Below are 27,977 nucleotides of genomic sequence, written 5' to 3'. Positions count from 1 at the left end.
TTGTCATAGGGCAAAGTAGTTTCAAGGTCCTTTTTTCCACCCGTTTATTATCTATAGATGTGATAACTTGTTCAATATACGCACTTTTAAAATTGCACACAAACTCGTAGTTGAAATGGGCAATTCTTCTTCACCCCATACCTGGGAGCCTACACAAGCAGTTAGGCTAGTCTCACATGTGAAGAGGATTGGCAGCTGTAGTGAGGGAAATTGTACTCTGCATACGCTCAGAAGCACTCTCTTTCATTACTAATGCACCGGGTCCAGGGCTAAGTTCAGGCAATCAATATAGATACTGGGTTTGGGCTCTCCTGAGCCTCAGAGATTAAATTAAATCCCAAGAGTGCCCCTAATTCAGAGGAAAAGAGCTATAATGTAACATTTACCCAGCAAAGCAGAGAAACGTATATTAATGTGTTCTTTACTATGATGCAATTGCAGAACGGTTTAGCCAGCTGGTGGAAAAGCCTTATGCAAATACTTCTTGCTAAGTGGAATCTGTTTTGTGTGCATGTGGTGTGTGTCTCCCCTTCTCCAAGAGCCCACAACTGCATTGGCTAACATGGGCAGAAAGATCAATGTGTACAAAACGGTAACCGAATCACAGACACCAGATGCAAGGCCAAGTGTTCAGTTATACTGAGACAGCTGAGTCAGGAATTCAAAAATGGGAGGTGGGGTGAAGGGAAAGAAGAGTTATCAGTGGGTTAAGGCTGTGTAGCTGCTGGCATCTGCCACCTGTCTGCCTTTGCTCTCACATTCCTGATCGCTGGCCCATAGGCAGTTGTTGACTAACTTGCCCTTCAGTGGCCCCTGTTCCTTTTGCACCAGACCTTTGACAGCTTATCTAGCTTCTGATGGCAATCATCATTTAACATTGCCCAGGTGTAAGAAACACAGGAAACTGCCTCATTCTTGAGCCAGAAACCATGGGAACATCTAGCCCAGAACTGTCAACACTGACTGGCAGGGGCTCTCTGGGGTTTCAGTCAGGGAGTGTTTCCCATGGGAGAACTCAACACTATTATTCTATGTGAAGGGCACTGCTTGCCATTGTTTACTTGTAATGTGGAATGGTCGCTTCAGTTGCGTAGACTGAAGAGACAAATGTGGCCTTTGAAAGCAGCCGTTCCTTGGCATTTTGGAGTGAATATTGAATGTCCTCAACAAAGCATGCCAAACTGAACTGTTTTTGTTTGTTTGTTTGTTAACTGAATTTGAGAAGGCCATGCCTACAACAACCCTCATCAAGCAAACTTGAAATTTGGCGTGGTCTGTCCTCAAACTACACTGCCAAGTTTCAAATCAGACCACTGCTATGCAGCCATTTTCAAGCCATCAAAGTTACTAAAAAAAAAAAAAGACACCAATTTTTTTCAGCTTAATGGCATAATGCTATTTTCCTGACTCACCCTTGACAAATAGGACTACAGCTGTGGCCTTATAATAAAGACATATATTAATTTTATTTATTTGCATCTCTCTTGTCTCCTCCCCCCCCCCAGTTTTTCCTGTTCCTCACACCGCCTCATCTAACTGTCATTTTCCAACTGTCAACCTCTCTGCCTGACACTCACTCCACCCAACATTCCATTCAACACCCCTCCCCCTCCCCCACTTACCCTCTCAAAACAGGTTCATGCTGAGCATTTCTGGGAAGAGCCTTGTGAAATCCCTTTGTCTTGCATTGCCCCCCCCCCAAGCCTTTAATAAACTACAAACATGTAACACATCTACTACACAAAAGCACATATTAGACACCTCCTGAACCTAATACATCAGACAATTCCCCCCCCCCAAAAAAAATGTAGTGAAAACAGAGAAATCTTTATGGAAAGCACACCCCAGGAAAGCGTGTGGAAGAAAACTGCACAGAACTTGTCAACAGCCCCTCGTCAAATGTTGCAATTGTTAAAAAAATAAGCCACTTATTATTGCTTCTACCCCAAATGCAGCAAAGACCATCCACAAACTTACTGCTCCTGTTCTGTCAAGCTTCAAATTAATCTGTTCAACCATTTTCTAACAATAAACCACAGAACTCCCCGTTATAATAGTAGAATGATTTTCCCGATCCCCGAGAAGGATTGTTTTTTTAAAACTACTCAGGGAATTTCTGTGAGGGGAATATGGGTCTCCAAAGAATTCTCAGCACCCTTAAACCAACAAAGCTCCCAGGATATATATTTTGGGGGAGTGAAACACGGCTGTTTAAAATGGCTCCTTTAAATATACAGTGCAGATGTGGCGGTAATGAAAATTATTTTTGCATGATATGGACTGAGACAATTCAAAGAGCAGCCATTAGGATGAATAAGTACTGAGCCACTAAGTCCGTAATAGTAGCTGCTTGTTTGTACAAAGCACATCTTGCGCCTTTGTGAAGATTAGTATGTGGCTGCTACCGATGGAAAGCTTTGCTGGCTTGTTTACTACAGCCTTTAATCATTTGACAGAGAGGAAAGCTTAATTTTTATTTCCTCTTTCATCCGAGATATCAGAGTCTCACTTGTTGCCAGCATTTAACACGATTCCCTCAGGACCAAGCCGCAGATGCTCAGGCAGAGCTGCTAACACTAGAGCTGGCTTCAAATTACTTATAAAAGCACCTGAAATTTCTGCTCTCTGGGAAAGGGACCCATCTAGTTCTCAAGAGAGTAGGCCAGCAATGCTACGAAACACTAAAACACTGTATACGTGTATATTAGGTGTTTTTTTCCATGGCCACCATAATGAGTGAGCAAACAAGCGCTTTTTATTTCTTGTGTGTTCCTGTGAAGTGCCCAGGGAATAGATTTTTTACCTCAAATCACAAGTAGGGGTGAAGGGGCTGGTTTAGTAGCAACCTACCCAAAGTAGCTAGCATTGGATGCAACCCTTGATCAGCTACTAGAAAATTGCCTGTGGTAGAGTACAACTCTTCTCCATTTTTCATGATGTTTCTCCAGTCTGGAGCCACTAGCTGCTTTGCTCTAATACCTATGTGCAGCTAGAACCCTATATCAAGAAACCCCTTATTTCTGGAGTCATAGAACCAACAACACACCTTAATGCTTCACTCCATATTTGCTTTTGTTGTATTTTCCCCAATTCTGCTACTTTCCACTTCTCTGCCCAATTCTTTTTTTTGCCACTGACATTAATAGTTACTGATCCACCAGGGACTATATCTAATCATGCATGAGCATGTCTCTACTGTTGCAGGAAAAGAGATGTTCCATTTGAGATTTGTTTTAGATTTGTTCAAATACTAAGCCATGCTTCCATAACAATTGTGGTTTGGCCTTGTTCTTAAAAATGGAGAAATGTTTCTTATCTCATTTTCAAAGTTAGAATCCCCAAAAGGACAACTATTTAATATTCTCCCAAGTGTGGGAAATGTTGCTCTAAAACCCGACTGCATTACATTCAAGTAAAAATATATACAAACGCCTTCATTTCCTAATATAAGGCAGCCACAAATACATACACAGCAATTGCAACATAGGATCATGTTTCCTTCCCTGAAGAAAATGTTCATTACACAGTTTGCTTTCATATATATATATATATATATATATATATATATATATATATATATAATCTGAAGGGCAGAAAATTCACTTGCTCTGACTTTGGTCAAAAGAGCTTCTCAAACACACACTGAAATTCCCAGAGGACTTGAAAAATAAACAGCTCATACTGAAGAGCCCAGATTTCATCCGCTCTTTTCCATAATGAGCTACACAAACAACTGCTTTGCCTTAAATAATTTAAAATGCTCCCACTAGGCTCCTCTTCACTTAATAAGCAGGAGCAAATCCTGCAATTACAGAGTGCTTCCCACAGCATGGAAGTCATGCCATTATCATAGGATCACTATCTAGAACCAAGCCTCAATTTTCACAAGAGAATGCCAAGGGGAATATGCACACTGTTGCAACCAAACAACTGATGAAATTCCAATGTAGACCCAAGTTTTGTACCATTTATTCTGGGCAATGTTATTAAATTTGGAGAAAAGGCAAAACTGATCCCAATCAACTGCAACAGTGTTTTTCAGAGTCCTATCTAGTTTAAGAGGACTAGTTGTTAATAAGGGGAAACATGGCTGCTTCTTTTTTTTAAAAGCTCACAGCAGAATTAAATATAGAAAGAAGAATAAATATCTCAGTCAGCTGACAAATATACAATGCACTTCAATTAATTATAGTGTTCAGTTAACTCAAATGCACAATGCTATTATGTCAAAAATGTTCTGGAGAAAAGTCTATCAAGCAAAGAGATAGTTGGCTTGCCTGTTTGCTACTTTTTAAGATATGTCATGTGTTCTCTGAGTGGAAATGAGAGGTTTGTTTGTTATGATGAAGACAAAGGGGGCAGGATAAGTAATATTGCAAATTCTTCTATTTCTGCCATAAGCAATGGCATCTTCAGACTGGGCTAAAGCACTGAATCTGGAGATGGGAGACTAAATTGATCCTGGAAGAGAGAAAGGAACACATTGCAGGCATAAAATAGCCTTCTATATTGCAAGAAGAAAGTGGGATGTTCAGATGAAGAGGAATTGATCCTCTGAAAAGGAGGTCAGCATCCAATAATCAGACAGAAAACCTGTGTTGGGCTTCAGCTTTCCCTTTTCCCTTTTAATTGCAACAAATGTGTTGTCCCCTGCAAATTGGCACAAAGTTGTAAATTAAATGTTACACAATGACAACTTTACCTGAAGGAGCTCAAGGTGCAATAAATCAAGGTGCCATATTCCTTTCTACTTTTTAAATCCTCAAAATAACACTACAAGGCAGATTAACCTGAGAGACTGTGACTGGCTCAGGGTCACTTTAATGGGTGCATGGGGCATTTGAACCCTGGTCTTCCAGATCTCTAACCACTTTGCCACAAAATGATATCACACTCTAAATGATCTTGAACTACATCTCCCATCAGTCTCAGCCAGTATGGCCATTGGTCAGGGATGATAGGAATTGTAATGCAAAATATTTGGAGAGCACTAGGTTGGGGGAGGCTGCTTTATTTGGTTATGACTTTTACTTCCGCTCTCCTGTTTAGCAGCCTTCATATTAGCTACCAAATAAATTGCCATTTTAAATTAATTTTTTAAAGCAGTAAGTAAAACAGCTTTTTTTTAAAAAAAAAAGGAAAACCCAACCATGTGGTTTCTTAAGCAGCGTTTCTAAAGAGGAAAATGATCTCCCTCCTCAAGGGCTATTTAGAGAAGATGGTAGTATCAGCTAAGCAGGTCAGCAGGGTGGCGTAGCCCAAAACAGCGTGGCAATTATTAGTTGGCAAGCACTGACAGCTGAATAGGCTCAGGAGACGATGGTGGCAAGTGTGGTTGACAGGAAACTCATTTGCATTGATTTTAAACACAGCGCAAGTCCTACTGTCAATGCAGATGGGAATAGGAAACTATGCCTCATATAATTAACCCCCCACCCTCCATTATTTAAAAGGGCCTTCTTTAATTATTATGGGGTGGTAGAAGCCATGTTAGATTAACAAATGGAGCACATGTCTTTAGGATTTTCAGATGCTGCCACAGAACTCCTACTTCTTGCCCTCTAGGCATATTTCCATATAAATAAGTCCAATTGTAAAGTCAGAAGCCCATGGCAGGCCACTCCGCTGCTAGAGATGAGGTTCACTAGTTTCCAATTGCCTGGAACAAAAACAAATTCAATGATAATGCCATACCGGATTACCTGCGAGGTCTCAACTTCAATTTATTATGTGCCTGTTTACACATTGATAGACTGAAGGCTTACACTGAGATGTCTGATTCATGCATACAGTCCCATATTTAAATCCTCTGCTTCACTCTATGGCTTCGGTTAAATCTCTGCTTCACAGGGGGTAGATTAAATTAAGAAGAGTAAGTTGAGAGCATTCCATGCAACTAAATGCTCCCTAGAAGGGAATAACGACAAATCTATGGCACAATGTTATAGAACTATGATGAAGATAACATATTTTGTTTTGTGTTCAATATTCCTTTTGCTCCCCAAAGTATTAAAATTTACCTCTCTTATATTGTAAAATAATAATACTAAAATAGATAGGGCTTCCTTCGAATACTTCAATATGAAAAACAGGCATTTCACAACAAGTGACTGTCAGAACATTATTCCCTCAGACAATTCCTCTGCCCATTGTGGGACATCGCAAAGCATTTCATTTTCAGCCCATGCTTATTTTATTTCACAGACAGTCCAAGCCCTGCCAACTCTGATTTATTTTTATTATTATTACCTGAATTACTCTGTGTCGCAAGGTGCTGAACCTAACAGCGCTTTAGAGATGTTCCCACATGAAATCTCCTCACGGAGCTGTCAACAAAGCAAGGCATGTTGGGACCCATTCTTCCCTCCCCACACTCACAAGAACAGCACAAACAAGGGAAGGAGTGGGTTTACTGGCCCTGACAGGCCCACACTCCAGAGCTCCTTCTGGGTGTGAGAATGAGTAAAAAGAGAAAGAAACACCCACAGCGCATATTTTTATTTACTGGCGAAGCTCCTCTTCAAATAGGGGATTTTTCCTCTCTAATATCCTAGCGGGCTTTTTTTTCTTTTTCTTTTAACAACCTCAAGTTTTGTCAATTAACTGAATTAGCCCAGCTGGATCAGATCACAGACCTATGACAGCACATTCACACCATACATTCAAAGCACTTCAGCTGCCTTAAACCAAGAATTATGCCAGCTGCAGGTGATGAGAGTTGTTAGGAGATCCATGTTCCCTGCCCAGAGCTACGATTCCCAGAATTCCCTGGAAAGTGGGAATTAATTGCTAAACTGCTCTGGAAATTGTAACTCATGAGAGAGGAATGAATATGGGTTTCCTAACAATTCTCAGTACCCTTAACAAACTACAACCCCCAGGATTCTTTGAAGGTAAGCCATGACTGTTATAAAGTACAGTCGTACCTTGGATCCCAAATGCCTTGCGAATCAAACGTTTTGGCTCCCGAACGCCGCAAACCCGGAAGTGAGTGTTCTGGTTTGCGAATGTTCTTTGGAACCCAAACGTCTGATATGGCTTCAGTGGTTTCTGAACATTTTGGAAGTTGAACGGACTTCTGGAATGGATTCCGTTTGACTTCTGAGGTATCACTGTAGTATCCTAGTGCTTCAAATGTATAGTGTGAATGGAGTACCAGTCAAGCCTCCTGTTTCTCCACAGGGGCTGATCAGATGCCTCTGGGAAGCCTACAAACAGGGCATGAGGGCAATAACCCTCTCTAACTGTTGTGCTGTAGCAACTGGCAGTTCTCAAGGACCAGTCAGAGCAGCTGGAAGCGCCTAGCCAGCTGCAACAGGCCTTTAGATGGTTTGATCTAGGAAGACCGTTGTTTCACCGTTTTAGAAGCTATGTCAGAACACACAAAGCTGCACCTTACCGACGTCAGATCTGTGGTGCTTCTGGCTCAGCAAAGCCTTTTCTGACTGACAGAGGCTTTTCAATGTTTCTGGCAAGGCTTCTTTCCAAACCCTATTAACTCAGGGATCCTTTAACTAGAACATGAACTAGGCACACATGCAGCATAAAGTAATTTGGTTGGCCGTTAATTGGAGTGACCATATGCAAAAGAAATGAGATTTCTGTTTCATTTGGCACGTGTTAAGCTATGGGATTTTCTACCACAGGATGTAGGGATGGCCAGCAACTCAGATAGCTTTAAATGGGGATCAGGTAAGGCTATCAATTACTTCAAGTGTCAGGTTACCTCTCTGAATACCAGTTGCTGAGCATCCTAAGGGGGAGAATACTATAGCTCTCATGCCCTACTTATTTGACTATTTTATTTATATACAGGACCCAGTCCACTTTTTTTGCATCTGACCACCCTATGTGGCATACTGCCAAATTAAGGTTCTCCTCAAGTATTCCAATTTGATTACTAGGGCAAAGTATAGCCAGTGAAACAGTGAGGGCCTAGAATGTGGAAAAAGGAACAGCCAAAAGAATGTAAGAACCATTACCTGGATCAGGCCAAAGATCCATCTAATCGGCATCCTGCTTTCACAGTGGCTAACCAGATGCCTATGGGAAGCCTCCAAGCAGGACATTAGCAAACCAGCACTCTCCCTGCTTGTGATTCCCAACACCTGATATGCAGGAGCAAGAATATAGCTTTATCCTCCATGGTACTGTACATAAAGGTGTGGCATTTCACAATGAATGTGATTCAGCAAACAAGCTCTTCCACATCACTAAGCCAAGTTGTGTTTAGCAGATAAGGTTATTGACAAACAATGAACATTTAGGATTACACTGAGTTACAGCCTTGAAACAAGACACCATCGCTGGTGCCAAAATAAATTGCAAGGCAATTGCAAGGGGTCTAACTGCTTCACAGCTGCAGCAGAATGCACTTCAATATTGAAGAAAATAACGGGCACTCAAAAGGCCAATAATTATAGTATTTCTCATTCACTGAATGTGCTGAAAACAGGGTAATCTCAGCTGCCGTCCTCTTAACCTTGTGTTTTTACGCATCCATCCCTCTTGTGATAATTGTCTAAGATGTAATTTCTTTTTCCTCTGCCTCCTCCCTCATGGAAGTTTAACTTCAGCTGCATGGAGAAGTATCAAAAAGAAGGAATGGCCTGGGTGTGGGAGATGATAGATGCATTTTCCAATTTGTATTGAGGAAGTATTGTCCTCTCTTAGGGAGATCACCTCTACCACCTTGCCTTACAAAATAATATGTTTATTCACCTTTTGGTACAAACAAGGCTTCCAAAGTAGCTTACAAACGTATTACAACAAGAGTGGTAAAATTTAGCTGAGAACTTAATAGAAATGTTGAAAAGTCGAAGGGGGATCCCAAGGCAAAATTTTGCAATCTTTCTATTCAGCAACTGGTCTTCGCTATCCAAAGGAACACGGCCCAGGTGATGTCATGCATCACAACCAACTTGATTTCCAGTGGTTACAAGAGCTGGAAGAAGGCTCAGAGAAAGAATGCCGTGGTCAGGAAGCATCAGGTTGGAAGAAGGCGGTCCTTCAAATAGCCTTTTCCAAACCATATTTAAGGCTTTACAAGCAATAACCATAACTTTGAATTGTTTGAGTTTTATGATTTTTTTTATTTTATTGCATGTTGTGGATTGTTTTTATGCACACTGCTTAGAGCTGTAAATGATTAAGAAACACATAAATGCCTTAAATAAAACAAATAAGAGGAAATGGATCATATACAAAAGAGAACAAAAGTGGACAGACTTCCATAAAATTTGCCTGGTTTAAAATATTGTTGCAAATTTAGAAATAATCACTGTAATTTAAATACAAATGCAATCTGTCTCAGCAGTAAGGAAGCCTCTGGCCAGTGCTGTCTGCACACATCAGCTGTCCTGGTCCAGCCCCTATTCTCTTTTCTTAGCAGTTCTTTATCTTCAAACAAGGTTTGGAGCTTCAAATAGAAGATTTCTGAAAATAGAGGACTGTGCTTTGTCAAGTAGGATATATGGTCATCCTAAGCACATACCATCCACGGCATACACACAGTTTGAACAGTGGTCCATGAGTAGGGCAGAGGGCATGAATGTTCAGTCAAGACCTGCAGCTGTTTGAGCATACTGCCTCTCTCATTCTGTCCCTACCTTGCCTATATTGGGAAAAAAGTATTCTTTACTTCAGGCCAAATGGTTTTAAGAGCTGGAGGAATTTCACATTATTCCATACATTACCTTGCACAATCTTGGCACACATTTACCCTACATCCTTATCCATTTTTTTAAAATAAAACCTTTCAATGGAGAAGGGAAAGTGTTTGCACACTGCACTGCAATGATGCTTCAAGCCGGCAAAGTGTGGCACCTCCTGAAATGAAAACTTGACATCCACTTTGCTAGCACAATACAAACTTAATTTAATTCCCGGCTGGTCTAACAGGAGGCTGATGCTCATACCATTTCAATGTGTTCGGGGAAATGTGGTGCTGCAAGAGACGGACATAAAAAGTGGAAGTGTAATAAATAAAAAGGCAATAAAAAAGGAGTAGTTAGCGTTACATTGCTGTTTTCCAACCAGCCTGATGAAAAATAAAAACATGCTCTAGCAAAAGAAAGCACCAGAGAATTTGGGTTATAAAAGTGCCAAGGAGGTTTTGGAAGAGTACAATATATAAATAAAACACCACTGAATTAGACAAATTGACATCACTTTATACTCTGGAAAGGGCGAGCTATCTAGCTTGCTAACTGTTCCCGTTCCATCCACTTTTCTTTCAAAAGTCACAAGTTCACAGGCTCTCAGGAGATCTGACTAGAGAGGAATGCAGCCGCCATAGAACTGCTTTTTATAAGCAGGTGTACATTCCACAGTACAATGGATTCACTCTGGCCCTTCCATCACAATGAGAAGAAGTATGCACACCACCCCAAACATTTTATACTTGGCTTCAATGCTCCCTTAAACCTTGACCTCTCAGAAAAGGCAGAGAGGTAGCAGAGGGGCAGTCATGCTTTTAAAACAGGAGGCAGAGGTAGTGCTCCAGCAGTGGTATTGCACAGCAAGTAAGTAAATTAGAGCAGGGGTGGACAAACAAGGGCACTGTGTCCCATTTCACAGCTTGAGGCAAAATGGGAAGTGTCTCCCTGCCCGGCTGCCTCTGCCAGTGGTGAAGTGGTACAGACATTAGCACCAATTTCTGTTGAGATCTCACTGGAAATCAGCGCTGATGTCAGTTCTGCTTCTCCCCCAGTGGCGTAGGTGGCAGGGTGCCAGTGAGGGTGCTGCCTTGGGGCTTCCGCCACCTGAGATAGTGGTGTCACCCTGCCAAGTGGGTAGGTCTGGGCCAGAAAGCAGTTTGGAATCTGCGGGTAGATCTCAAGGTGATTTGCAGTAGATCAGAAAGTGTTTGACGACACCCCCCCCCCCGTAGTTTCACAATAGCAACCGAAATACCTTCCAAATAAAGCTTGGAGAGTGGAATTGTGTATGACAGGATCTTCAGGTCAGTTTGGGTTGTAAAAATATGCTCCTCGGCTGAACATCCTTGTTCCACAGAGTGCAGAAGCCTGTCAATCATAATGTTCTAGTAAAACCACCAAGCAGAACCTGACATCTGCTCAGGAATAGGAACATGAAGCAAGATATGCATTTCTTACTATGATATCTTTCGGTCAGATGCCATATATGAAGGGCAAGGAAAGGATACTAAAATCCAACCAGCGGTAAACAGGAGAGAAAGGAGAACGACCATTCTGCCAAACTGTACTAAAATGAGCAAAAAGCACAGCAGCAGCATGCAGCAAGTGCATTATGCTACCTTGTGCTACTGCTGTGTGGTTTGCAAAAATGCTATTGAATTAGGGGAAGCCAATAATATCAACCTCCTAAGAGTCCAAACATTTTTAGGGGTAGCAACTAGACCACAAGGGCAAGCAGCTAGACCACTAGTTGAATCTGCAAGGACACAGTATAGAATTAAAACATCTCCCCTTTCTTCTTCATACCCGGCCTCAAGCTCCCCTTCCTTCCCTTTACCCAGCAGTCAGGTAGCTAAGCCAGAGTCCATGTCAACAATTAAACATGTCATGTGCTCAAATATTGTTCTAAAAATCTCATGAACAAAAGAGCCCATCTCCTTCCGCGTCCTTCTTGGACTTTATATTATTCTTTCCCAAACACCTTAATAGCTGGTTGATGTAACTGCTGCTGCTGCTTGCCCTTGTGGACTCATTTCCCCAGGGCATTAGTGCTATTTAAATTCCACTACACTTTTCACAGCAAGACTTAACAAGTTTCTAGCAGATTAAAATTCATCAAGATGGTATTTTGTACTCTGAGCCAATCCAAAGAATTCATGGCATCTTTATATCTAGCCAATGGTCAGGGATTATGGAAGCTGTAGTCCAAAATATCTAGAGGGCACTAGGATGGAGCAGGCTCATTTATCCTAGCAAGGATACTTGCAATTTGCTAGCAGACAGTGATGCAAGTTCTTAGGTGCTATATGCGGCTCCAGTAGCTTTGTCCCACCCCACCACTGAGTGGAAAAAAAGGTTAAAAATTATTATACTGCTATGGTCACTTTTAAAATGTTAAGGGGAAAAAATCACTCAGGAATGTGTCTTGAAAGAAATATTGTGCCAATCTTTTGCCATGTTCTACACAAGACTATTTCTTGAAACTTGCTAGTGTTGTACCATGGATGACTCACCTGCGGCAGCTGCTGCTATTCTGAGCAAAGGAATGGAGCACTGTGAGCCTGATAGAAATGGTGTGCGGTTGCTGTGAGAAAAACAGGTAGTGGTCCTCCAACAGGGCTTTCTGGTCCCAGCACAATTCATTCTGAGTAAGGAGTCCTTCAAGAGTGAGGCACTGTGGGTGAAGTTGTCCTGGAGACGATCTATGCCACTGCAACTTAGGCAGGATGGTGGCAAATCCTGCTCAAAGTTTAATGGTCTCTGAATGGCTCATCGATAAACCAAAAGTGGAACAATAATGGAAAAGATCAAAAGGAGGCTTTTAAGGATTCCTGGATGGGTCAATGTTTAGAACAGGTATTTTGGTTATGTTTAGGAGCATCAAAAGAGATGACATACTGAAGGAAATATTTGCTAAAACATCCTTAGGGACATGTTGTACAAAACGCAAATGCATGTGTTTGCAATCCTAATGCAAGTTCAAAGGTTAATCATTTCCCATTGTGCCATTTGCTAGAAAAAGTGCAGCCACAAACAAAGAACTGTTTCCTGGCTCCCTATAACTGGTTTACACACATTAGTCACATGGTTGTGTACTCACACACACCAATTCTTTTAATACTAGATAAATTGACACAGAGAGCCCTAATCATATTGCAGATGATCAGAATCCCCGTTTCCAGACTTGCACTTCAATGCTGGACAGAGTAACTTGGAATATGAACAACTGCCTTAACATAATAAAACTAACTAGACCACAATCTCACTGATGTGAGATAAACCCCACTGAGCTTAGTGGGCCTTTGCTTCCAAATAAAAACACACAGCTACCTGCAGGTAGCTCTGCGCAGCTGCAGAACCCATGGATGGAAGTGCACATAGAACGGTAATTGAGATGTCCTTCAAAGTTGATTTATTAATTAAAATCAAATCACCACAACATATTCCATTTCTTTATTTATTTGACAAGCAGCAGTATCATGTTCTTTTTACATTTTAATGTAGATACAATTATTATGTTATCTGCCATATTACAATATTTAGTCTGTTTTAACTTTGTCTTTTAAGATACATTAAAAAACATCAACTGCAAACGTGGGGGGCATGGAGGGGGTGGAAGGGGGGAAGCATGGTATCCAACCAAAATTTCCACATTTCAGCAATACTTTACTCATTCTCGTTTAGTAAAGTTTTAAGAAATGTCATAATGACATGAGCTTGGAATATCTATAGGCTTTTCATTTCTTTTCGTTGACGCTCATGACGTGGCACTGGTGATGTTGTAAACAGCAGAAAAAACAGGGGCTGCCAAAGTGACCAATTATGGAGACACAGCAGGCCTGCTTTTTTCCCCCCCACAGGACACACCAAGCAGTGACAGCAATGATCTCCGTACAACCATACCTGCAGGATATTAACCTCATGCTACATAGCTGTACTCATCTGCTGAGGACTGGCTCCGCTCAATGTATTGTTTGTCAATCAGAACTTCAATACACTTCTTAATCATGCTGATACTTGGGTTAAACCTAGCTCTTGATTGGCTAATGACCTGAAAGAGAGAGAGAGACGCTTTATTTAACATACACCTAATTCAAAACAAAACCAATGTCACCTTCTGCACATCATTCACATACATTCATTTTTTCCCTGAACTGTGGGATAGTTCACATAATATTATTTTTCCTCCTTGTGAACAGTCTTGAGCTTTCCACAGAGTATACAGTCGTACCTTGGTTCTTGAACGCCTTTTGACTCGAACGTTTTGGCTCCCAAATGCTGCAAATCCAGAAGTAAGTGTTCTGGTTTGCTAACTTTTTTTGGAAGCTGAATGCCCAACTTCTGACTGAGTGCAGGAAGCTCCTGCAGCCAATTGGAAGCCTTGGTTTTCGAACGTTTTCGGAAGTGGAACGAACTTCCAGAACCGATTCTGTTTGAAAACCAAGGTACGAATGTACTTCATGTGGAGGAATGCACATGTAAACCTGCTGGTAAAAATGGAAACTGCTGCAGCTATTTCCATAATCAGCACTGCTGGTAAAATGACTTTTGTGACAACAGAAATGATTGCTGTCAGTTGCTGTTCTCGTGTACCACTCAGTTTACAGCACTTCTCTAGGTAACCTCTCACTGAAAGCCCAAGCATCTTTTGGGTGCATTATGACACCTCTATGTTGTTTGATTTGCAACTGCTTGGGGATACCTAACATGGCATTTTGTGCCCTATGTTTTGTATTTAAAGTTGACAGTTCTAACACCAGAGTTCCAATGTATATATAGCAATTGGGGCTTCCAACCTGGCCAAAAACAGCAATAACCAAACCACTGTCCTTAACAAGATCTCCTACTACATTTAACAAATTTCCACCAGAACAGAATAAGTTACATGTTTTCATCAAGTCCATAACACAGGTCGGCACATGCTCTTACCTCCTGAATAAGAGCATTGTGTCGCAGAAGCTTCCGCGCTTTCATGATACGAACTATAGCAGCTTGAAGGTACATTTTTCTATCTTCATCTACAGCACTTCTGGTTTGCTCCATTTCCTGCAACACACAAACACACACATATTAACTGATTTATATACCAAGAGACTGATTCAATAGTCTAACAAAGTATAATTCAGGGGGTTGGCTGTGAAGTTTGCACCAGGAATGCAGTCGTGGAATTGTATGTTCAGGCTGTGCATTGCACTGTGCTCATAGCTAACACTATGGTTTCTGTTAGTGAATCCTGAAGGCGATGCTAATGCTATTGTGCACTTGGAAGTTAAGGTGAGTTGGATCTCAGCAGTGTCTGGATGTGAGACCACTGAAACACTCTCTAAGCTACTTAACAAAAAGTCAGCAGACTCACAGAGAAAACAGGGAGGACTTTGTACCATCCTGGTCCTTGCCTGGTCTGTCCTCCCAGCCAGCAAGTGTGTGTCGCGCTACAGCATTTGCTTCACCTGTGTATCATCTGGCTGAAGGTAACAGTGTTTGCTCTGCTTAACAGAGTGGGTTATTGCCTGATTGCTGGCTGAGTGAATGCAGTTGGGGGGGGGGGGGTTCCAGGGGCCTGCCTTGCTATAACCAGCTTGACACCAAAGGGGTTTGCCACTTTTGAGTCATACGTCAGGAAGAGACAGATCCTACTGTCAGTCAGGATATAGAAGGCACTGTGTGAAACAGGTCTGTGACCCTCAGCTAGGGTGAGAGCCAGGTGGAGGGGAAGTCTTGCTTTGTGGAAGTTGTGAGTGAGAGGCAGGGGGAAGAGAGTGGCTAGGGGATTTAACATCAACTTCTGGCTGCATATAGTACTGGTCCTGAGCTTGCTATTCTGTATTCAAATCTCCAAGCTGCATATGGGGTGAATTATGGTGTGCTAATGCTTCTGGATGGGCAAGATTTCAGTGGTGTTGGGCAGGGGAAGGCACATTTTGAGCAGGGGTGGGGGCTGACCACCATCAGGGACAGCGGCCTAGAGATTTGGTCTCCGATCCTTATTTCCGCCCTCTGACTCCATCAGGAGTTACTGGTAGCATATCCACTGTCTCCTCTGGTCCGGTGGTGCTGTTGTTGAATGCTAGATTGGTCCATAATAAAACCATGCTCACGCACAACCTGACTGTGCATAACTAGGGAGTCAAGGTGGGGGTGTTGCTATTGTCCATAAGAGCAACATCTCCTACCAGGAAGCCTCTTAATCTTGGGATGGGCTCAGAGGGTCTGCATCTGATATTGGGCCAGAAAGACAGGGATGCTACTGGTCTACTAAACATCCGTGATCAGGCTTTCTAAAGTAGTCTCTGAGGAGGACCCTAAAATGATAACCTTGGGTGATTTCCATATCCACATACAGGCTGCTGTCAGGCCAACTAGAGATTTCATGACATCCATGACAACCATGGGTCTCTCTCAGATGGCCACTGGTGCAACACACCAGGCAGGGCACACTCTTGATGTAGCAGGAGTGCAAGGCACTACCTTGTCATGGTCAGACCCCTGTCATTATCTGGGTGGACACTGGCAATTCTCCCCTGTAAGAATGGTGGGCCCATTCAGATGGCCCGCCTTCAGAGGCATGATGGAGCTGGAGCAGCTCCTTGGGACTCTAAGGAGTTCTAGACCAGGGTTTCCCAAACTTCTCAGCATCCCTGATCACTGGCCCTGCTAGTTAGGGATGGTGGCATTTATTGTCCAATAACAGCTAGAGACCCAAGTTTGGGAAACTCTGCTCTAGACTATGGACCAGGTAGGAGAAGACTGGCGCACAAGTGGCTAGTCTCGCTCTGAAGCCAACCGAACACTGGCAAGAATTCACAATCATGCTTGCCATGTGGAAGTGTGGGCTGTGAATAAAGCTCTTTTTGCAGTTTGCATTGTGTCCTCTAGTAGCCAGCCAGCTGAGTAATTATGGAAGGTCCAGAGGTTACTGACTCCCAGCTATCGGCCAGTTGCAATATCCGGTTTTTGGAGAAGGTGGTGGATCGATTGGATCAGTGAAGTAATAAGACTAATTTGATAAAAGTTTAGTTCATTATTCAACTGAGATTCAAGAAATATTAATTCTTAGCTTATCTAGATATCTTCCATGACACATGGTTGAAAGGAATGACATTCCTAGTTCAAATGTTTTATTTTTCAAGCTGTAATCACTGTGAACAAGTTGGAATGACTAATGCTGTTAGCTGTAAAGGACTGATGAGACTTAGAGCAATTTGGTAAACTGGAAATTCCCAATTTAATCCACACTTCTCAATTTGAAGCCCAGTTTGCACTGGATTGCCTTGAATATGCCATGCTGTCTATACTAGCAACCTCATTGCAATGATCTTGCTTGTCTCCCATTAACTCTTTCTACTTCTAAAACCAAAAAGTTAGCAGTTTTAAAAATAGGTTTCAGTTTTATACTATTCATGCAATTCAAGCTAGTTCATATCAAAGAAGTTGATACTTGCCTGCGGTGTATCTTTTTGCATTGATGTAGTGATTTTAAATTTTGTCCGTTTACTGCTGAAGTTCATATTTAATGAAAAAGTAGACTCTGCTTCTATATCTTCCTGCAATGAGAAAAGCATGTGTATTTCACACACAGATGATGCCAAACACATTAACAGCTTGTCTGTTTCCCCAAGAACAGTGAACAGCTTGCATGAAAAATATCTAGAGTTACATATGGCTTACATCTTCGCTGTTGAAATATAAACATATTGCTATTTTTTTCCTTCAATTTGGCAGGTCTGAATTATTTAACTTCCCTATGGAGCAGTTTGGCAACTCAAGGCACTCAAGATAATGCATTTTACATATATGATTGTTTTTAAAATGAGCCCAGTGCAATTGTTCCACTATGCTGAACACAAAAATGCCTAATGTTGTTAACAAGATTGAAATATAGCAAGACCAATTACTGAAAAATAATTAGAACATGTCAATCCTGTGACATTCCTGGAGAAAAGTTAGAAAGTGCACTTCCTTGTCCTCTTAAATTGAATTACAAAAAGGCACTGAGGAAAAATGAACCATTTCTTACAGATCATCTCATTTCAGCCTATGGGGATAGATATAGCTTTAAGAACATGAGTTTGTTGCACTGCTCAAGGATTAGGTTTGTAATAACTGTCTACTGCCTTGTCTAGGAGACCCACAGTCAGGAATGTTCTGGGTAAGCTGTACTTCAGGATGTTCTTTTTGCTAACTATGGAAACTCAAGTCCCCTTAGATGCACAGGAAACAGGCACACACAGCACTCCAAGCTTCAGTACTTTAGGTGGGGCCCAGTGAGATTTTTGAGGTTTTGTCCATTTTGAGGAGTAAAACTTCAAGTCATTTTTACCAACTGTTTCTGAAAGAACACTGAGTTTCAAAAGCAGTTTGCAAAGGGGCATGGGGACTGGTACTTGAGAGGGACGTGGGTGGCGCTGTGGTCTAAACCACTAAGCCACTTGGGCTTGCCGATTGAAAGGTCGCGGTTTGAATCTGCACAATGGGGTGAGCTCCCGTTGCTCTGTCCCAGCTTCTGCCAACCCAGCAGTTTGAAAGCATATCAGTGCAAGTAGATAGGTACCGCTGTGGCAGGAAGGTAAACGGCATTTCCATGTGCTCTGGCACTTGTCCCGTTGCACCAGAAGCAGTTTAAGTCATGCTGGCCACATGACCCGGAAAGCTGTCTGTGGACAAACGCCGACTCTCTCAGCCTCGAAAAGTGAAATAAGCACCGCACCCCTTTGATGGGACTTAATCATCCAGGGGTCTTTTACCTTTACCTTACTTGAGAGGCATGAAGTTCAAGGTTTTTAGGCAGGTGTAATTTGCATTGTTCTCATGGACAATGTGTTAGAATTCCTGCTCCATGATGGCTCTTATGGGATTGTTGTATTTCACATGATGTGGTATGTTTTGACTCCACGAAGTGGGAAGTGATAGAGACAGGATGTTTGTGTTACTGTGTTCCGTGAAGTGGGACTATTGTCCTTTGTTCTTTCTCTTTGCTGTCTGATGCTAGAGAGAGAGAGGGAGCCATGTTGCAGTGCTCTGTGTGTGTTTATACATAAATAAAGTAGATTAGCCAAAATGCTGAGTTGCTGAGGTCTGTTACGCAAGCTGCCAAGACTCTGTGGATCCCTAAGTGTGCCGATGTCTGTTGGCATTGGTCGCTGTGATGTTCAGGCAGAAGAAAGCATTTGAAGCTCCTGAACGAAAGACCAGGAGGGAGAGAACATGCCAGTCGGGCATGTGTCTCTGCCAGGGTCCTATTCAAGTGTAGGACAAGCTCCTGACACAGTGTTCCAAAACCACATAAAAATGTGGCCAATCTGAAATTCTATAAGCAAAAGATGAGGAACCTGTGGCTCTCCAGATGTTGATGGACTCCAACTCCCATCACTCCCAGCCAGAATGGTCAATGGTCAGATATGATGGGAGCTGCAGTTCAGCAACATCTGGGGAAGCACAGGTTGCCCTCCGTTACTATACAAGCTGTGGGCGATAGTGACGGAAGGCAGTGCTTCATCTCCCCCATAAAACAAACACAAAACACTTGCAAATGTCCAGCAAGTGGAGACAGAAGCAAATACATTCTATGTCCCTTTGGCGACGTACCTTCTCAGAGTCATGGTTGATCATTTTGACATCAAGTAACGACTTGATCGTTTTTGTCAATTCCTTCTCATTCATCTGCGTACTGTCTTGAAGTTCTTTATAACTGACAGTTTCACTGTTGTTGAAGGCAAGCAGCACTGCCATTTGGTATGTTGTAACCATGGCTACATATGGTTTGCACAAATAATTCATTTTAACTTCACCTGCAAATCAACAATGCATTTCATGAACCGGTTTAGCTCACATTACAAATTTTAAAAATGGCATTCTCCTTCAACGTGGGGCCAGGCATGGAGTAGCCCAAGGCCTGGTGGTTAACCGAACCAAGCATGCAGAGAAGAAATGAGCTAAGGGTTTTATTAACTGGTTCTCTCAGTGAAAGAAATAACTCAAATAAAGCATGTTTCTGTACACAGCTGGGATACTGAGGTATATAAAAATTATGCACAGTGTGAGAAAGTGGATAGCAAAGACATTTTTCTCCTTCTCTCATAGTACTAGGCCCCAAGACCACCCAATATGGCTGAATGGTTGGAAGATTCAGGTCAGACAAAAGAACAAACGTCTTCACATAGCGCATAGTTGAATGTGGAATTTACTCTCACAAGTAGCAGTGCTGGCCACCTATTTGTAAATTAATGGAAATTAAGGTTATCAGTGGCTACTGGCAATGATAGCTATTTACTACCTATACTGCCAGAGGCAATGTGCCTCTGATTACCAGCTGGTGGGAAACATAAGTGGGCAAGATATTGTGGAGTTTAGGTTGTGTTTGCTGACTTCCCATGGGCATCTAGTTGGTCACTGTAAGAACAGGATGCTGGACCGAATGAGCTGCCAGTCTGATTCAGCGGGGCTATTCATTTGCAGTCTTTCATTTAGTGTAGTCATATCCACATCCATTACCCCCCAATCCTGTCTCCCGGTGTCTGCATTAATTTGTTCCTTGTACACACACTTCCATAACAGCCTTCTGTCCCAGTTTTCTAGGTCTTGCTAACAAGGACCTTAAACTGTTCCAGCTCAATGCACTGTTAAAGAATCAAACTATGCCGAGTTGCCTGTATAATCAACCTGAATCTTATGTTAACATTTTACTTTTTTCAACCTATACTAATAACTGGGTGTTTTCCAAAAGGCTGTCTCGAAATACAACTCATTTCTGGAGAACACTCTGTTAATATCGCAAAGATACAATCTGTAAAGCAATAAATCCTACAGGCAAGCTTCAAAGGAGATGAAATTAAGATACCTATTAGTGCTAAATCAGCACAACCATATTAACAATGTCAACGAAAGTAATTTTAAGAGGGTTTTAAAAAATTTACTAAACTTCCAAAGGATTTATGGGTTCCAATAATAAAAAACTAGTATTAGCATATTAGAAATTTCCAGAAGGTAAAAAGCATGCACACTTATTTTTACCTGTGCAGAGATAATGAAGCCAGGTGAGTTTCCTCCCACTGAAATGCTGACTGTAAAATAATTCAAACTGTAAAACAAAATCATTCTTTGGGTCAAATATTTTAAGAGATTAAGTCCTCAGCCAAATACCTCAAGACAAAGAATTCTGGTTAGTGCAGAGCTTAGCATAATAATACACAATAATACAACGAACCTTCTTCAAATGTCAGATATAATGCAACATATGCTTGTAAACTCATGAAGCAAAAAGATCCAATCACAAAGAAAGTGCAAACACAGAATCATGGAATTGTAAAGTTGGAAGGAAACCTGAGAATCATGTAGTCCAACCCCCTGCATTGCAAGAATATTTATTAAGAGTTTAACATTTTAATCATCCTACTCCCCATCTGAATACAACATTTTAACCACTGTAGAACTGGGTAGTGGGGTATTGTGTGTGTGTGTGTGTGTGTGTGTGTGTGTGTTGCATCGCTACCAGCACTCAATGCTTTTGATAGCATGGTTTGGGCTAGGCCCCACATCTCTGAAAGATCACTTCCTTTCCTACAGACCCTCTTGGGTGTTAAATTCAGCATAGTATGCTGGAGACATGCATCTTTACTCTGGCTTTTGACACTATGCATTTTCAGGACCTTCTTTTGACGAATCTGTTTTAACTATTTTTTAATATTGAAGTTTAAATTGCTGTAATCTGCCCGGGGACCTGATGGTGATGGGTGGATAATACAGTTTAATAAGAATAATAATTACTATTATTACTGCCAACTTTAATTAGTACAATTATTGACATGTACCTTTAACTGGATCTATTAGCATTCCACTGCAAAATATACTTTTTTAAAAATTCATAGCTAATCACTTTATATAAATTTTTAATATGATCAGCCACCACCCTGTGAAGAAAGTAACTAGCTCCTTAAGACACACATGAAGCAATTTCAAGCAAGCAACTTGCGAGGCTTGCGAGGCAGGCAGTTCCCGCTCTTCTTAAAGCTTAGATTTGCTGGGCGACTGACAGTGTTTCTAAGGAAATGTGTGTTGGTAACTCCTGAGCACCCCAATGAGTCCCTCTTGGAAAATAGCAAAAAGGTCACTAGAGGAGCCAGCAAATCAGGCTTTGTTTAAGGGTTCCTTAGCTCTAAGAATTAGCTTCAAAAGCTGCTAGGTAAGCTCTAAATTCAGAGCAAGTCATGGATGAGAGGACTATAAAATTTCAAGAGGAGTATTCCTAGTTCCTTTCTTTTTCCCTTACTTTGAGCTAACTAACTATACAGCAGTATCTTCGGAGATGGTAGAATGTAATACCACACACTAGTCTATTTCCTAAGAGGGTTAAATCATATTATTGAAACCGGCCACAGAATCTTTAAACACCACAACAGAACTTTGAACATTCTGTCTTTTGTTAAAGGAGGAATTGGGAGAAAAGCCTGCAATTCTTCAAGCAAATCCAAAGAATGCCTCATGCTATACTTATTATAAAAGATAAACCAAAAGATTAATAATTCACTAATGATAATTAATAAAGGTTTATTACTGGAATTGAGCACTAGATATTCATGAAAGTCAAACGCACACGTTAACTATTCAAGTAATAGCCTTTAGAGCTGTATTTCATATCTTTCCTATTAAGAAACATTTATCACTCATTACTTACATTAATTGCTCATTAAATAAAACTGATAGCTACAGTGGAGATTGCTAATACAACATCAAAAAACCCGGGTCTAATTTAATTCACAAGCCTCAGGGGTTAGAATTTATTGGGGCCATCTCCCACTGACACAAGGAGGTTCATAAAAAGAAAAAGCACAGGGGACTTTCCATTTCAGAGCCACCCCTTTTCCTTTGAAGCCTGTCTGAAACCAGCTCAGAAAAAGGCAAACTCTATCTAAATTCTAAGTACATTAGGTAATTTTGTCTGATCAAATAAATTAGAAAGCGGGATTTAGAAAGCAAATCACTGATTAAAATGACAATTTAAATAGCACAGAGTTAAGCCCTTATTAAGGCTGTTGCTAACATTTCAATTCTGCAAATCTGCAAGAAAGGTTGATGTCAACTAACAATTTGTGCATCAGTCCCATCATTACCATTCACTATGTAGAAGCATCTGGCCCCAGGGATGTACACAAAAAAGTAAGCAGTATCCCTTTGTAGTCATGCTGGACAGTCCACTGGTATCAAGCTGTTCCTAATAACCATAGAATTTTAATGTGGTGCATTTCATACCAGTTTGTAGTACTAAAATTTCCTACTAACTTCCCTTGGACATCTGTAAGGACACACAACGTATTTCTGCTTCTCAGGATTGGGTCAATATCTGGTTTTCGACAACATGATATATCAGCAGGTAAATACCGCAATATGCTGATATATCACAATGTCTGAAATGTATCTTGGCTGCCTCCCCACTTTACCAATAATTACAATAAAAACAGCAGCGCACCAGCTCTCTCATTATAAGCAGCCAGTTTCCAAAAGCCTGTTGGAACAAGAAAGTCTTAACCCTGATGCCCAGTTAACTGCATATGAAACTTAGTAAGAATGTACCACTCGACAAGTTACTGTAGTTATATGTTGTTCTTGTATTTACATGAAAACCAATAACAATTATTTGGATTTAAAAAAAAGAAAGTCTTAAACTGCCGGCAGGAGGACTACAAGGAGGGAGCCTGTCTAGTTTCTCTAAAAGGTAAAGGGACCCCTGACCATTAGGTCCAGTCGTGACCGACTCTGGGGTTGCGGAACTCATCTCGCTTTATTGGCCGAGGGAGCCGGCGTACAGCTTCCGGGTCATGTGGCCAGCATGACTAAGCCGCTTTTGGCGAACCAGAGCAGCGCATGGAAACGCCGTTTACCTTCCCGCTGGAACGGTACCTATTTATCTACTTGCACTTTGATGTGCTTTTGAACTCCTAGGTTGGCAGCAGCAGGGACCGAGCAACGGGAGCTCACCCCGTGGCGGGGATTCGAACCGCCGACCTTCTGATTGGCAAGTCCTAGGCTCTGTGGTTTAACCCACAGTGCCACCCGCGTCCCTCTAGCTTCTCTAGGGAGTTGCAAAATCTGGAAGAAGCCACTGAGAAGTCCCTCTCCCGCATCCCTACCAAGCGTGCTGGGTGGAAGGTTAGAAAGGAATGGCAGCAAAAGTCCAACAATACTGCGATAGTATCTGCTGTCTTTCAACTTTTTAGGGCAGGAGAAGGAGTAGAAGGGGAGACCATATAGCCCCAACGTATTAGGAGGCAGGAATCCAGTGCAAATGGAGGGTGAAAAGAGTGGAACATTTATTAGTTATGCTGCCTGCAGAAGAAGCCTCCAGAATGTGAATTTTACATGGTCAGATAACACGGTTGGCTCTGCTGAAAGGTGGTTGGTTGCTGAGGCTGTGTCAAGCACTGGGTATTAGTTACAAAGACTGTCCTTACCTGAAAGAAGCCCTCCCTTTATGAACAAACTAGGATTGACCAGCTTCTCTGTACCCAAAAGAATTATCTCCCACCCACTATCATAACCTTGCCACTTTGATTTCTACAATTCTTGGAACTTGTGAAAAGATGCACGAATTACAGTGGTGGCAGTTCTCGGTTTCCAACCCAAAACCACACAACGACTGATACCACATGAAGGATGGAAGGAACAAGCCCACAAAACCAGCTGTTAGGAATGGGAAAAGTTTAGGAACTTTAACAATGCCTTTTAGGTTTGCTATCATAGGACAGCTATGTTTCTCACCTGGTCTCCTAATACAGTGTTTCCCAACCTTGTGCCTCCAGATGTTTTTGGCCTACAACTCCCATCATCCCTAGCTAGCAAGACCAGTGGTCAGGGATGATGGGAGTTGTAGGCCAAAAACATCTGGAGGCACAAGGTTGGGAAACACTGTCCTAATATATACGCAGTCTGCCAATCCTCACACTGGTAAAAGTGAGGTAGCTATTTAGAGTGTTCTTGGTACCCAGGCCCCCAGCCTATAAAGGCAGAGAGTACCTCATACTCTCTGAGCAGATTCTTCCAAAACTCTAAAGCATTCACATTTAATAAAATAATAATAATAATAATAATAATAATAATAATAATAGAGAGAGAGAGCGGCTCCCAACATAATATTAATAATGATGATAATAAAGCGATAAAACATCAAACGTTAAAAACTTCCCTAAGCAGTTAACAGGCTAGCAGCAAACAGGAGCTTTAAAGACTCCATGGGAAAAATCACCTCATGGGCAAAGAGCAGATACTTCCCATTCTTCCACTATGTCTAACCCACCAATCCTGATAGTGCTAGGGAGAAAAAAGCAGTTTTTTAAAAAAGAAAATGATGGTGGAAGAGGAAAGCTAAACTGTTTCTGACTTCTTAGGGAACGTGAAAAGGTTCCCTAGCAGATGGGTGTCAAATTCATTTTATCTGACAAGTTCTGTGTAAGTGCCACAACGGAAGTAACTTCCAGTCTGAAGGCTGACTACTCCTTTCCCCAGAGATCTGAAAAGATATTCAGCAGCCATCCAAGATCTGCAAACAACACAGAACTGGTCGGATTATTTTCATTTAACTAGTCACTTGGAAACAGAGTGGCCTCTTCCCTTGGTGCCACCGAGTGGCATCAAGAGGTTAGGGCTGAGCTGATGCTGTCTAAGTGGAGGAAAATAAAAAGCGGTCCTTAAGAGAGCTTGGTATTTTCTTTATGTCAACTGGAGTACATCAGGTTGCAAGTACAAGGCTGTTTTAAAAGGAAAAGCCATCTTTCCCCCCAAATTGCCACAAAAGCAACAAGAAATCAGGAACTATGTTCAAGAATGAATTCTCTGGCTATAAAATGCACAATGCAGACAGAAAGATGTGTCTCATTGTTTCTAATAATGGGAATATGACCCAATCTCTGTTAATCAAAGTTGCCAGAAAGAAAGAAAAAATAAACCCTGACACTAAACATTACATGTGAACTCTTAAGACCATTGTGCTAACAATGTAGATGCAAAACATCTTCCCATAATGAAGTAATGGAAATTGGAGCACTCTTAGAAATAATATATTCCAATCAAATATCATACGTAATTTGCATTGTGTTTTAGGAGGTAAAGTCTATCACATGAAGGAACTATTTTCTTTGGAGGAACAATATTTTGCTTTTTCTTAAAATCCAGAAGGACCAGAGAGTGTCTGTACTATAAAATAAAATGTCAGTAAGCAATTAGTGTTTTCAAAACTGTTAGGAACAAACTATGAGCCAGTGGGTTGAATTCAGTTTCTTTCTTCGTGTGTGTGTGTCTGTGTGTGTGTGCGTGCGCACGCACACACACACGCAAGTATGAGAGAATATATCTTTCAGTAGAATCAGCAAGAGTTTTATGACACAACTAATCTTCTCCTAAGCACCCAACTTATAACCTACAGAAAGAACAGGTGGTTTTTCAAATTATACAGAAGAACATCAAAAACCGTGCTTGCCAGGGAACACATGATTTATGCTAGCTGTACACATGGAAGAAAAAAACCTGAATCAAACTACTTGTAAACTGAACATTTTATCCAGACATCTTACTGATATTCCCACATACAAAAACCTTCTTGTTTATTAGAAAAGTCAACAATACTGAAATTTCAGTCACCTTCAAGTTGTAATATACCAGGGTGTTAAAAGTTCCTAATGGTTGCCAGAAGCTTAAAGCTGAGTATTTGCTGCTAAATTTGGGATGTTTCTCACAATTAGCTCCAAAAAAATATTAAGCAGCTATTTGTCCAAGATGAAAGTGGGCAGAGGCAGTGAAAATGTCCAGAGCATTCAGCGCTCAGGAACAAATACATTTTTCTGGTCTAGAAATTAAGAAAAATTTCTCAGCAAGTGAGTATGGAATGCCAATAAGTAAAAGCAGCAGAGGGGAGCAATGAACTTATGAACACACAGGTTTGTCTCAATGCACCAATACTACAACCATGAGAATGGGGTCAAGTTAATCAATAGTATAAACTTGTTGTAAATCATAACACATAGGAAAATATGTAGCAAGCAACATATACTGGAAGGATACTGATGCACCCCCTTGTTGGAGACAGTATATAGTATTCCAAACACTTTGTAGGTTTTTTTTTTTATGCTTGCAGGTTACATTGTAACTTAGAGAGGAATACAATTAAACTTCAAATCTGAATGAATCAAAATGGGAATTTTAAAGATACAGTGGTACCTCAGGTTAAGAACTTAATTCGTTCTGGAAGTCTGTTCTTAACCTGAAACTGTTCTTAACCTGAAGCACCACTTTAGCTAATGGGGCCTCCCGCTGCCGCCGCGCTACTGCTGCACGATTTCTGTTCTCATCCTGAAGCAAAGTTCTTAACCCGAGGCACTATTTCTGGGTTAGCAGAGTCTGCAACCTGAAGCATCTATAACCTGAAGCGTCTGTAACCCAAGGTACCACTGTATGTTTACTGGCAATCTGGAAGTGCTAGACTGGACCTCAACCCTTTTCCCTGCCACAGGAGAATTCTCATAATATTAAAGGATAGGAGATTTGTGCTGTCCTGTTAGCAGAATGTAAGTTATCATACCTAATGTTCCTTACAGAACTATACAAGCACTTTGTGACAGCATCCAAACTGAACAAGCATTTAAGTTACAGTGGAACCTAGTGTTATGTACCGTCCTCCTTGCAAATGCTGCAGGTTACAAGTTCCGCTAACCAGGAAGTAGATGCCCCTTGTTGTGAACTTTGCCCTGGGATGCAAGTGGAAGTCGCGCCCCGGCAGCATGGCAGTAGCGGGAGGTACCATTAGTGAAAGCGTGCCTCATGTTATCAGCAATTTTGGGTTACAAATGGACTTCTGGAATGGATTGTTTGTAACCGGAGGTACCACTGTATTTATATGGATTGTGAATTATTTCTACACTAACACTGATCAGTTAAAGGCGGCTTTTCTTCTACAAGCTGGTGTCCTCCACATATGTTTGAACTATAGCTCCCATCATCATTGACCAATGGCCTTGCTGGCTACGGTCGATAGGAGTTGGTGTCCAACAACATCTGGAAGGCAACAGGTCAGGGAGGGCTGGTTGAAGAATTTCACTTCTCAACGTAAGACTGTTAGTTATTAAATCTGCAAGAAATCTCCTACTAACCTACCATCTGTACACTTTTTTCCAGTTCCTGTGGAATTGCAAATGTAGATGAAGGCGCCTGAGTCAAAGGCCACGCACCAGCCTGAAAAATAAACAAATTACATACGTTGTGTTATACTAAAACTTTTCTAGAAAAGGTATATAAACCAGCCATCATTCTCTCACTCATACGCCCACACTCACACCC

At 41.5% G+C, this 27,977-nt stretch overlaps 2 protein-coding genes and 1 long non-coding RNA gene across 17 annotated transcripts in view; 1 reads left to right on the top strand and 2 right to left on the bottom strand.

Annotated features, from left to right (window-relative positions):
- PARD3 (par-3 family cell polarity regulator) overlaps positions 1–1,529 on the bottom strand; it is a 563,676-nt gene extending 562,147 nt beyond the window's left edge. For both annotated transcript variants that reach the window (XM_083704625.1, XM_083704626.1), the window contains exon 1: positions 1,413–1,529. The gene's annotated coding sequence lies outside the window, so the exon portion shown is untranslated. The remainder of the gene's footprint in view (positions 1–1,412) is intronic.
- On the top strand, positions 187–18,717 carry LOC310828158. The gene is made up of 2 exons (XR_014556733.1): positions 187–592; positions 17,382–18,717. It is a non-coding gene; the product is annotated as an uncharacterized lncRNA (long non-coding RNA).
- CUL2 (cullin 2) overlaps positions 13,098–27,977 on the bottom strand; it is a 50,273-nt gene continuing 35,393 nt past the window's right edge. For all 14 annotated transcript variants that reach the window (XM_083704846.1, XM_083704850.1, XM_083704839.1 and 11 more), the window contains 6 exons: positions 27,795–27,872; positions 20,670–20,736; positions 19,245–19,447; positions 17,102–17,203; positions 14,589–14,705; positions 13,098–13,710 (listed from right to left, as the gene is read on the bottom strand). In XM_083704846.1, coding sequence (XP_083560972.1) covers positions 13,579–13,710; positions 14,589–14,705; positions 17,102–17,203; positions 19,245–19,447; positions 20,670–20,736; positions 27,795–27,872 — 699 coding nt within the window. In that variant the 3' untranslated portion in view covers positions 13,098–13,578. The remainder of the gene's footprint in view (positions 13,711–14,588; positions 14,706–17,101; positions 17,204–19,244; positions 19,448–20,669; positions 20,737–27,794; positions 27,873–27,977) is intronic.

This window comes from Podarcis gaigeae (genome assembly GCF_964106915.1).
Source record: "Podarcis gaigeae genome assembly, chromosome: 12".
Classification (NCBI taxonomy): domain Eukaryota; kingdom Metazoa; phylum Chordata; class Lepidosauria; order Squamata; family Lacertidae; genus Podarcis; species Podarcis gaigeae.
The sequence above is the reverse complement of the archived record's forward strand: the minus strand, read 5'-3'. Positions and strand labels throughout refer to the sequence as shown.